This window comes from Plecotus auritus (assembly GCF_963455305.1).
Source record: "Plecotus auritus genome assembly, chromosome: 6".
Lineage (NCBI taxonomy): Eukaryota > Metazoa > Chordata > Mammalia > Chiroptera > Vespertilionidae > Plecotus > Plecotus auritus.
Genome location: NC_137773.1, coordinates 18,654,933 through 18,667,044, shown reverse-complemented (window position 1 = coordinate 18,667,044; position 12,112 = coordinate 18,654,933). Strand labels below are relative to the sequence as shown.

The following is a 12,112-nucleotide window of genomic DNA, read 5'->3' as shown; positions in this document are numbered from 1 at the left end:
AAATGGTAGGAGAATTTAGGCTATTGAGGATCAAAGAACCATTTAAAATAATTTCTTTAACAGCTTTAAGGCAGAGTTCTTACTAAGATTAAGTTAACTGTTTTCCTTTCCTACATTCTCTCAAAAGACAGGTAAATCAAGTTTCATTTACGGATTTACAGTTTATATCAGCAGTCTAACCAGACAGTAAATATTTTAGATTTTGTGGGCCAAATTTTCTCGGATGCAACTATTCAACTCTGCGAATGTAGCATGCAAGCAGCCAATACTGAAGTTGTGAACAATACTTAAATGAATGACTGGCTATATTACAGTAAAACAATTTGCAAATGCAGGCAGCAGTGTAGCTTGCTGACCTTTGGTTTATAAGTATTGCCTTCCAAAAATGTTTCTGACAACATAGAGCTTCTTATTTAATTTATAAACACAATTGTAAAAGTTAACTTGCACAAATGAGCTAGCAAAACTATACTTGAAACAAAAGAACCCTTGGCATAGATAGATAGATACATAACAACAGTCTGAGAAACCAGTAAGCCATGGTACCTGATGGAGTGCATGTTCTGTCACAACTGCTTTTGTCTCTACATCCCAGATTTTCACAGTCCCATCATCAGAGCTGGTGGCACAAAGGTTGTATTGACCCGGATGATGAGAAAACGTGAAGCCAGAGACTCTTTCGGTGTGTCCCACCAGCTCCCCTATGACTTCAAGCAAAACCAGACTCCAGGTTAAAGTGCTACCTAAGATTTCTGGCTGGCCCTAACCGGTTTGGCTCAGTGGATAGAGCGTCGGCCTGCGGACTGAAGGGTCCCAGGTTCGATTCCGGTCAGGGGCATGTACCTTGGTTGCGGGCTCCATCCCCAGTAGGGGGTGTGCAGGAGGCAGCTGATCGATGTTTCTCTCTCATCGATGTTTCTAACTCTCTATCCCACTCCCTTCCTCTCTGTAAAAAATCAATAAAATATATTTAAAAAAAAAAAAAGATTTCTGGCTGAATCATGCTGTTGTTAGATGAGTGGTATCTCACTTATTCCATGATATAACAAAAATATCCGGGGACTCACAGTCAAAAACTCCAAGTGTGGGTACTGGCTCTGCCACGTGACTTAAGACAAGTTCATTTTATTTCCTTGAGCCTCAGTCCTCTCAACTGTAAAACGCTGTTGATATTCCCTGATGTGCCTAGTTCACAGGCTGAGAAGCAGCCCAAACGAAGAACGGGATTCTTATTTAGGTCTGGTCAGAGATCGTTTGGTGTAGACTATCTGGCATGCCATACCCCAAGGTATAATCAAGACCTAGTTTGGAGCCTAAAAGCATCTGGCTCAATTCATTCATCTTACAGAAATGAGTATCATATATTTGTAGGGTCTTGCTTAGGGCCTGGAGCTGTAGGCAACCCCAACCCCAAGAAGGCTCCTAAGGGATCCGCGTGCAATGGGTCGGGGAGGGAGGCCATAATGTTAAAAATTTCTGGGTCTGGACAGAGATAACTTTGCGGGTAAGCGGGCAGTCCCTCGTGAGAGCGCCGGGAGGCGGGACCGCTCATCCACAGCGCAGTGTAGCTTAATATTGGAGACCGGGACGCGACTCAGTTTAGGGGTTGTGAGCAGACTCTTCCCCCTGCCTGGCCCTCAGTTTCTCCATCCATAGAAGGGGGTGGCTGAAGACGCACACTCGGCGACTCCAGGGAACGCTAGAAGTGCAGGAAAGGTGGGGGCAGGGACAGGGAATTACCTCGAAATGGGGGCGTCCCAGGGATCGCGCCTGCGCCCGGGCCCACGCGGACAAGGAAGACGGAGGTCCGCGCCGCGAACCCGAAGAGGCCTCCGGGGACCGCATCACTGCATCGGGCGCAGTACCAGTTGGGGGAGGGCGGCAGCGTGCGCGGTTCCTGGCCCATGATCACGAGCCACCAGGGAAGAGGTAAGAAGCGACTGGGACAAACCGTTTGCAGCCCCACGCCGTAGCCGGGAAGGGGGCGGGGCTAACTCGGAGCTCCGCCCCCCCGGGGCCGCTGCTACGGCGCGCGCCGAGGCCCAGGCCGCACCGCGCTCTCGCTCCCGGAGCCGCAGGGCTGGAAAAGGCGGGGCGGCGTTCGGGGTGCTCTGCCTCCCCACCTCGCCCGCGGCGGGGTCTGTCGCTGCCCGAGCCCAGCCCCGGGGTTAGGCTTTCTCGCTTCCTACAGTCAAGGTACTTAATTATCGGGTTAGACTGGTAGAGTCATCTTCCCGCACTGCCGGTTTAACGCCGCCCCATCAAGTAGTTTTTAAACGCTTCGTGCCAGGGCACTTTGCTAACTCTGGAGATGCTTTAAAGCAGAGATTTTCAACTGGTGTGCCGAGATAGCAAGAATTTTTAAAACACGCAGTACCTGACTATTTAGTCAGGGGCACTGACCTCTTTTCCCTTAGATTGTCAAATAAAAAAATAAGGACAGCCAACACAACAACAGCGGCTTGGTATGAATGAATCAAAATTATACCTTTTTTTTGTCAGATTGGCAAAAAAATACATTTTTTTGGTGTGCCACAGGATTTTAGTAATTAGTTTATGTGTACCATGAGATGAAAAGGTTGAAAGATAGCTACAAGGATATATCTAAAGATATCTAACAAGTAAGTAAAAGTTCCAATCAGAACTCAAAAAGGAAAGAGTTTGTGATATTGGGTGGAAACTCTGGCTCTGGGTTCTTGGTAACTCAGGGAGAAGAATAATAGAGTGACTCCATTGATTGAATGCCAACTCTGTGAAACTATGTGCTAAGTGCTGTGGAGGAAAAAGAACGGAAGTTTCCTTCCAACTCAAACAGGCTAAGGTGCTCACATTTCTGCACTACACTCTCCTACTCCTGTATTGCTTGTTTGCATTGGGTATCTGGCACTCCGGCGTATGGAGCAAAGGAAACCCGAGATATCTTCAGTCAGAGAGGTAAAACGCATGTATCTGGATATGGGTAGGGGTACTAACTTTGGAGGCATAAAGTCTTAGGTTGACTACTGGTTTTTGCCAGTTGTTACCAAAGAGACTTTAGCTTATCCTAAGTCTCTTTCTTCATTTGAAGAAGGAAAATGATAATCTATGCCTCGTTGCATTGCCGTGAGGAATACTGAGATTTGGTGAAATGCTTGCTGGACATATACAGTAGCAAGTGCCCGATGATAATTAACTTTTATCTCTTGTAGGTCAACCTGGAGATTAACAAGGATTAGGACATCATACTTTATATTTGAACTGTTTGTTTTATAAAAGATCTTTCCACGTGATCTACAGTGGAGATCTTAAAACAAAATTGCTGTAAGGATAATTATTCTGTTTTACTGGCTAGAAAACTGAGGCCCGTCCAGGTTAGGTGGCTTGTTCAAGGTCTCTGCTTCCCTATTCCTTTCAGACCTTTTGTGAGGTGAGGTTTCATAATTCTTCTGGATCCCGATGAATTTCCGGAAACTGACTAGCTTTCGGCCTTTGTTAAGTCATTCATTCCTTAGCAAGGTTGGCTGACCACGCCTTAAAATTATGTACCTTGGCTGCGTATTGGTGGTCTCCATGACAACACCGCAGGTGTAGGTGCTGCCGGGTTTTCCGCCGGGGGCGGGGTAGGGGTCGGGGAGAGGAGGTGAGTGGGGAGGAGCGGAGAATCGCGCATGCGTTCTGTCCAGACGCTGACTGAGCTCGGAGGCTTCCGTAGAGGGGAGGAGAAAGATGGCGGCGGCTGTACTGGACCGTCTAGGTGAGGATTTTAGTGGTTAAGGGGCGGTAGAAAGGAGAGGAGGTGGGAGTTTGAGTTGACGGGTTGTGTTGCTGTTGCAGGTGCGTTATGGATGCAGAATCTGAGGCGGAAGCTGGCGCTGGGGTAAGTGGCTCGGAGTTGCAGAAGGGCCACGGCCTTACTAGTCCTTCAGTTACTAGGAGCCTCTGTGCGGGCTCTGTTTTAGGCTCTGAGTCTAGGGCCATGGAGGTGACATTCCGCCGCCTTATTACGCAGCCCTCAGGGAATCAGGATTGCCTGCAATGTCTTTTCTTTCTTAAGAATTTCTTTATTGACTTGAGAGAGGAAAGCCGCCGTGACCTAGCCGCCCGCCCTGGTGTGAGTGGCCCCGAGTGGGCAGCGCGTTCCATCAGCGGCCGGCCCGGCACACACGCATGGAGGTGAAGTCACTGGCGCCTGCTTTCCCACAGGCCTAAGCCCCTGAGCAGCCGGGGATGAGATGGTGATTCCAATGGCCTGAGAGGGAGAGAGATAGAAACATCAATGATGAGAGAGAATCATTGATCGGCAGCCTCCAGAACTGTCCCTTACTGGGGATGGAGCCCGCAACCTAGGCATGTGCCCTTCGCTGGAATTGAACCTGGGACCCTTCAGTCCGCAGGCCAGCGCTCTATCCACTGAACCAAATGAGCTTGGGCTGCAATGTCTTTTCTAAACAGTCCCTTCTGATCTTTCTGAACATGGTCAGACTCTCCAACCATGCCGCAGTGCCCCGCTTTCCTAGTTCCCCCTCCAGTGCCCTGCTTACACCTGCAGGGCCTGTGTGTTCCAGACAGTGTCGCTGACCTCGCACCTGGGGTTGTGTTTCTCGCTTTTTATGCATTATCTCGTTCTTGTACCATCCTATGTAGTGTACGTCCCCATTTTTCAGACAAGGAACTTGGAGTCCTCCAAAGAAAAAACTTGCTTAAGGTCCCTCAGTTATAGGAGGTTTTGAAGCTTTATACTGTACTAGAGGCCCAGTGCATGAATTTGTGCACCAGTGGGGTCCCTTGGCCTGGCCTGCGGGATTGGGCCAAAACCAGCTCTCTGACATCCCCTGAGGGGTCCCAGATTGCGAGAGGGTGTAGGCCAGGCTGAGGGACCCCACCTGTGCACAATCAGGGCCGGGGAGGGACACAGGAGGTTAGCCAGCCGGGGAGGGGCCACGGGAGGGCTCCAGGGCATGTCCGTCCCTTCTCAGTCCCCATCAGCCGGACCGGTCGGAGCATCTGCCCCTTGGTGGTCAGTGCATGTCAAAACAAGCAGTTGAGCGTCTTTAGCATATCGTTAGCATATTATGTTTTGATTGGTTGAACGGCCAACTGACGACCGGACACTTAGCATAGTAGGCTTTTATAATATAGGACTGGAGGCCCAATGCACGAAATCATGCAGGTTGGGTCCCTAGGGCTTAACCTCCTGCTATCAGGGCCATCTTCTGCCCGTTCGCTAGTTCCCAGGCCGAATGCCACTTCTGCTCCCGGGCTTTCAGGCCTTTGGGATCACCAGCTCATCCCCAGCTGCTCAGGGGCTCAGGTCTGCGGGAAAGCAGGCACCTGCGACTTCACCTCCATGTGCGCGTGCGGGGCCAGCCCCTGATGGCATGCACAGCCTGCTCGGGGCCACTCACGCGGGCACCACGGCCGCTGCCACTGGGGCTTGAGGCGCTGATGGAAGCTCTGGGGAGTGCCCGTGACCTAGCCGCCCTGGTGTGAGTGGCCCCGAGTGGGCAGCGCGTTCCATCAGCGGCCGGCCCGGCACACACGCATGGAGGCGAAGTCACTGGCGCCTGCTTTCCCACAGGCCTAAGCCCCTGAGCAGCTGGGGATGAGATGGTGATTCCAATGGCCTGACAGCCAGCCCGGTCCTCCTGCCACGCACCCTGATGCCCCCGTTCACCATCGCTGATCCATTGGACCCTGCGGGCCGGGGACAGGGACCAAGAGGTCAGCTGTTCAGCCTACTCGCCAGTCCCCAGTCCTGCCCCGCCCCGCTCTGCTGGCTGGCCGGGGGTGGAGGGAGGAACCGAGAGGTGCTCAATGCATCTCATGGTGACTGGTCGTTTGGTCGTCACGGACACTGGCTTTTTATATATATATAGATTCTCCAGTGCGTCCTTTGACCTTAGGACCAAAGCATTCCTTAAGGTTAGGGGATGCAGTTGCATCAGGACTGGCAAGAAGCCTTCCCCCTCTCCTTTCGAATTGTTTCCCCTCCCTTTTTTTTTTTTCAGTACAGCAATTGATATTTGGAGATTGATAATCTGATTGTAAATTTTCTGATCAGCCTTTATTTTGGTTTATATAGGCTTTGGAGACAGAAAAGTTGGGTGCAAATCTACTTTTTAAGTGTGTGATTTGGGGGAAGTTACTTTATCTTTCTAAGTTTCAGTTCTCTTGCTATGAGAGGAATAGTAGTACCTACCTCATATATTATTTCAAGAGGATTGAGATAATGTTTAGGACAGTGCATGTTATATAATCATCCACCCTAAATTTTAACTGCCATTGCTGCTTTTATCATTATAAATGATTACTGAGTTCCCGTTTTTTGTTGTTTGTTTTGGGTTTGTTTTTTTTCTCTCCATCCTAGGTTCTTGTTTCAAGAGGATGAAGAGGTGGGCTAACGAAGAAAATAGGGGGCACAGCCCTTAGGGTTTGTGTACACTTTGCTTTCTTAGGTTTTCTTCTCTTACTCTACTGCAGCCATGCCGATTAACCTACCGTCTTCTGAATATGTTGTGCATACACTGCCTCTGGGCTTTTTCATGCTGTGCCCTCACTTCCTGTCTACAACAGCAGTCCTTACTTGGTATTTAATTCCCTATTCACATGTTGCACCTTCAGAAGGTTTTCTCAAGTCTCACTAAAAATGAAAGGCATTAATTTCTCCTTCCTTTTAGCATGTGTGCCTTGAGTAGTCAGTTCATGTGCATGTATCTAGGCCAGGGGTGGGCAAACTTTTTGACTTGAGGGCCACAATGGGTTCTTAAACTGGACCGGAGGGCCGGAACAAAAGCATGGATGGAGTGTTTGTGTGAACTAATATAAATTCAAAGTAAAGGAGCGGAGGGGAGAGCAAGAGAACCGGATAGAACAGCCGGATCCGGCCCGTAGTTTGCCCAAGGCTGGTCTAGGCCCTTTACTAGCTGTGAACCCTGGACAGATAGGGTCAGTTCTTGTCTCTCTTTGTAGCTCCAGCATTGGGTCCTGAACAAAGTAAAGATTTTATTAATGTTTGTTGATTTAATTGTCCTGCAGTGATTTATATTGGGAAGATCTGAGCCAAATAACTTAGTTTGGCTTCAGTCTTTTCATCAATGTCATACAAGATGGTTGGAATTTTCTAGATAATCTCGTAAGACTCTTTCTAGTTCTGAAATTATATAATTCTATGAATCCCTATTCTGGACTTTCTAATGGGGAAATGATCATATGAAAACTAAGTAGAAGAGGTATAAATACTGCCCTTGATAACTGTAAAATCTTAGGGATCATCTAATTCAGTGTTTGGAAACTAATTGCATATAGGTGCTAGAAATAAATTAATTAGGAGAAGTGGTTTTTGTAAAATGAGAGTGTGTGTTAGGGCCTGTGTCAATTTAGAGTGCATTCCTCATCTAAAGGCTTTGACCAGATGAAACCTTTCCATAGGCTGTATTTGGTAGCAAACGGACATTTTCCAACCTTTGAATTCCAAGTCTCCCATTTCACTGGTGGATGCATTTGAGAAATTTTGTGACTTACGAAGGTTATACAGTTAATACATGGCAAATCTAGGATCTTAACAAAAAATCCTCTGGCTTTATTTTTTTTTTATTTTTTTTAATATATTTTATTGATTTTTACAGAGAGGAAGGGAGAGGGATAGAGAGTTAGAAACATCAATGAGAGAGAATCATTGACCAGCTGCCTCCTGCACACCCCCCACTGGGGATGTGCCCGCAACCCAGGTACATGCCCTTGACTGGAATCGAACCTGGGACCCTTGAGTCCGCAGGCCGACGCTCTATCCACTGAGCCAAACCGGTCAGGGCTCCTCTGGCTTTAAATAGTGTCCTGTCACACTATGGGAAGGACAGAGTGATGGGCACAGAAGAGGTTTGTCAGGAAAGTTTTTTGGGAAGAGGTGACTTAAGTTTGAAGTGAAGAGTACATTTTGGTGGTAGAAAATATCTCTGTTTTTTATTCATCCCTGCTTTCAAGAGTTCTGATTGCATGACCAGCAAGATTTGACAACCACACTGATTTTGTGCTCTCTTAATTAAATCTTACCTTGTGACCCGAGGGGTTGTGATTTCTTGCTTTTTAAAACAATGGTTCTTAAATTTGAGTCACAGACCCATTTGAGAGTATGAGGAAACCCACAAAGCATCTTCCCAGAAAAATATGTATTACACTCATAGTTGTGTTTGTAATTTAATAGTCCTCAAGCTAGGAATCTGCACTGGGACATCACACCTAAACATAAGCATCTGTTTGTGATGCATGAGGTGCTGTAATGCTCACTATGCAGTGAGGACACAATCATGACTAGTGCAGTACACAATAGAGTTTTGCAGCAGTAGTTAGAGGACTTGGTTAGAGGACTTGGTTAGGGGAGGGTTGGTTTGAAGTTGGGAGACTATTTGAGTTTATTTGTTTGCTGATGGGAGTGATCCAACAGAGAGGAAAACATTTCTGATAGAAAGAGGGAAGAAAGAAGTGCCTGAGCAATGTACTTGAGTACTAAGTGGAAGGAATGGGATCTAGGGAGAAGGGATGAGAGTGGTACTAGCTAGGGCGTAGACATTTCATGCATAATAACGAGAGAAGGTAGTAAGTATATATGGACATGGATGTGGGTAGGTATATGGATTAGGTGGTGGGAGCTTGTGAAAATTATCTTCCAATTGTTTGATTTTTCTTAGCTAAATAAGCATTGTTAACAGTTGAGATTGAGAGTGAGAGAGGAGATATGGGAGATTTGACTAGCAAGAAAAGGTATGATACTTGTTTGTAGGGGCTAGGAGATGAAATGAACAAGGGAAATATAATAGGAATGCCAGGCAGCCTTAAGGGTCCACTTGGGGTTTATGAATAAAAATGTAAAATTGATGTTTCTATCTCTCTCTCCCTCTCCCTTTGTCTCTGAAATCAATAAAAATATATATTTTTTAAAAACATAAAATTTAGGCTGGCCAGTGTGGCTCAGTTGGTTGGAGCGTCGTCTCGTACACTGAAAGGCCAAGGGTTCAATAACAGGTGAGGGCACATACCTGTTGCAGGTTTGAGCCCCAGTCGGTGCGTGTATGGGAGGCAGCTGATGGATATTTCACTTTCACATCAATGTTTCTCTCCCTCCTTCCCTCTCCCTTTCTCTCTCTCTCTCTAAAATAAATTAAAAAACCTAAAAGACATATCCTCGGTTGAAGAATGTAAAATTTAGGCATTTAGCTAGCATTGGCTTACATAGAAAATCTGGCTTACTAACCACCCACATATGTACGACATAATAACAAGAACCTTTCGGAACAGACAGCTCATGCTCCCTGTTTTGCAAAAATTAACTGTTTGTTTTTGGCTGTCACTTTAGCTAATAGTGTCTTTCTGCTGGGGGCAGTTTTGCCACCCAGGGGACATTTGGAGACATTTTTATTTCTTACAGCTGAGGCAGGGTTTGTTACTGGCATCTGGTGGGTAGAGGTGAGGGATGCTACTGTACATCCTATAAGGCACAGGACAGCCCTCCACAACAAAGGCCCAAAATGTCAGTAGTGCGGAGGTTGGGAAACTTTGAAAGTTGCTGGAATTTTACTTTTTTTGTTTGCTAAGCTGTTTCCTTGTTTGATTGTCCTTGACTTTGACAAAGTAAGATTATACTGAGTTATGAGAATATGCATATCACTTCAGCCCTTTATTTTAGATTTAAATGAGGCAAGAGGGAGGCTGTTCTTTTATTCAGTCTCAAGTGTAGGATTAACTTAATGTTATCAGAAGTAAATTTGGAACAAAGAATTTTTTCCTTGATGCATATAGCATGATATTATCAAGATTGAGCCTGAGGCCAGTATTATCTTCGCTTGGGACTTGGGTATATCTTGTTCTGAATTTCAGAATGAACTTTGAATAATAAATAGGAAGTATTAGTTCTTTCTTTTAATTGTGACTTTGGAAAGTTTCAGAGTCCCTGTCTTATCGGAATTAACTCTTAATTCTAAAGTTTGGCTTATATCTAGTACTCCTCAATGCCTAAAGACTGTGGGTAGAATTTAAAAAGTGATACTTAAACGTAATCCTCAAGTATCGGGAGACAGGAAACACCAGAATAATGAGAGTAAGGAAATGCTTCATATGCTAGTGTTAGTCTACCACCTGCTTTCTGTGTGGCTCTGGCAGTCTCACCTTACTGCGGGCCACCTGTGTGCATGTTGTGTGGACAAGCACTCTGGAGAGTTGGTTCACCTACTTACAGTGAAGTTAACAGGATTTCAGATTCCTAGTAAATGAAAAGCTATTATTAGTGATGATACTTGAATTTCAAAATGACAAAAGTTGATCCTAGATGTCCTTTACTGGTTAAAAAAAAAAAAAAGGTTTAACAGCTCTAGCTGGTGTGGCTCAGTTGGTTGAGCACAGTACCATGCACTGAGAGGTCACAGGTTCAATTCTCAGTCAGGGCACATGCCTGGGTTGTGGGCTCAGTCCCCAGGGCGGGGCATGCAGGAGGCAGCTGATCTGTTACCCTCTCACATCCATGTTTCTCTCTCTCCCTCTTCCTCTCTCTCTAAAATCAATAGTAAAAACATATTTTAAAAAAAGATTTAGCTTACTTTGATTCTTTAGAATGCTAACAGTAAACTGGACCTCCAGGCAAACTAAAATTTAATGTTTGCCCTGGCCGGTATGGCTCGGTTGGAGCATCATCCCATACACTGAAAAGTTGTGGGTTTGATTTCCAGTCAGGGCATATACCCAGGTTCAATCTCTGGTCGGGGTGTGTTCAGGAGGCAATTGATTGATGTTTCTCTATCACATCAATGTTTCTCCTCTCTAAAATCAATTTTAAAAAATTAATGTTTGTTGGAAAACAATAGCAATAACCCATGTCATTTTCTTGAGTTTGTTTTCTCGAGTGACCCTTCATAGGCTTTCTCATATAAAAAGGTGTTATAAAAGCCTCAATTTTGAATTAGTTTTTTTTCAATTCTACCTTATGATTACCTCATTTTTTTTTTTTTTTAATTTAGTGTTATTCTAACAGCAGGCCAGGAGAGGGCACATAAGAACTTTGGATTTAATACACTTCTGAATTAAGTACCCAATTTGGAATAATGATTTAATTTGATTACAGTAGTTGTGTTTTTACTTGATAATTCATTTTATGAACCATTTGAGCACTGAAAGTATTGTAGGTGGTATTCAGAAAGCTGTGTCATTATTAATTCATAATGTGTTTAATTTATTTTGGTTATCTAAATGACCAAATGTATATTTCTTATGTATATTTGGACTGGAAGCAGAATTAAGGTTTGGAAAGATCCTAAAGATGATATAGTCCAATTGCTCTTTTCATAGAGAAAGAAAATGAAGCCCAAAGAGGTGACAAATTTCGTGTACCCCAAGTTAATTACAAGTTTGTAGAAACATAAATGATGTGACTTAATGTGGGAAGATTTGAAAGGATGTAATATAAAGTTTACAGGTCATGGGATTTATATTTTTGGAGAACAGGAAAGAATTAACGGCTCAGAGGGCCTAATTTAAAATTAATATTAGCTATCAGTGTTTATCATCTCCTTGATACTGTAAGATACAGCACATTAATTATTAATCTACCAACAATTGAGTGAGGTAGGTATTCTTCTCCTCAACCTAAAAATAATACCTACTATTTACTGAGCCCTATGAAGTGTCAGGTTAAGTATTTAACTTACAGTATCTCATTTGAGCTTCTGCAGAAGCCTATGAAGTAATTACTATTATTACTCCTTTTACTGTTGAGAAACCTGAGATCTAGAAAGTTATGTGGCTTCCCCAAGGCCATTCTCTTAGTAAATTAGAGTTAGAATTTAGACCCAGGTCTGCTTGACTCCATACTCTCTGCCCTCATCACCTGGCTTATAGTTTCATTAGGAAATCCTGCCCTCTAATATCATGTATCCTACTTTCGTACTTTTCATTTAAAACGTTGGAACCTAAATGTGGATGGCAAAGGTACAGATTTTGTCAGGTACTTAGATGGCACTGATCTTAATATTACGATATAAATGGTTACTTGAGGTAGAGTAGGAGAAATGAGCCACTGGAAGAGTCGATTTAAAAAAAAATTATTTAGCCTGAATGGTTTGAGGGCTAAAAGCAAAGGTGTTGCCAAGCA

At 44.7% G+C, this 12,112-nt stretch overlaps 2 protein-coding genes across 5 annotated transcripts in view; one reads left to right on the top strand and one right to left on the bottom strand.

Annotated features, from left to right (window-relative positions):
* GEMIN5 (gem nuclear organelle associated protein 5) overlaps positions 1–1,969 on the bottom strand; it is a 43,218-nt gene extending 41,249 nt beyond the window's left edge. For 2 of the 4 annotated variants that reach the window (XM_080676241.1, XM_080676240.1), the window contains exons 1-2: positions 1,741–1,969; positions 547–707 (exon numbers count right to left, since the gene is read on the bottom strand). In XM_080676241.1, coding sequence (XP_080532367.1) covers positions 547–707; positions 1,741–1,906 — 327 coding nt within the window. In that variant the 5' untranslated portion in view covers positions 1,907–1,969. The remainder of the gene's footprint in view (positions 1–546; positions 708–1,740) is intronic. The other 2 variants (XM_080676242.1, XM_080676243.1) reach the window with 1 other exon arrangement.
* Positions 1,970–3,645: 1,676 nt separating this feature from the next.
* Positions 3,646–12,112, top strand: part of MRPL22 (mitochondrial ribosomal protein L22) — a 29,483-nt gene continuing 21,016 nt past the window's right edge. Inside the window, exons 1-2 of the mRNA XM_080673170.1 lie at positions 3,646–3,733; positions 3,814–3,856. Of these exons, the coding sequence (XP_080529296.1) occupies positions 3,706–3,733; positions 3,814–3,856 (71 nt within the window). The 5' untranslated portion in view covers positions 3,646–3,705. The remainder of the gene's footprint in view (positions 3,734–3,813; positions 3,857–12,112) is intronic.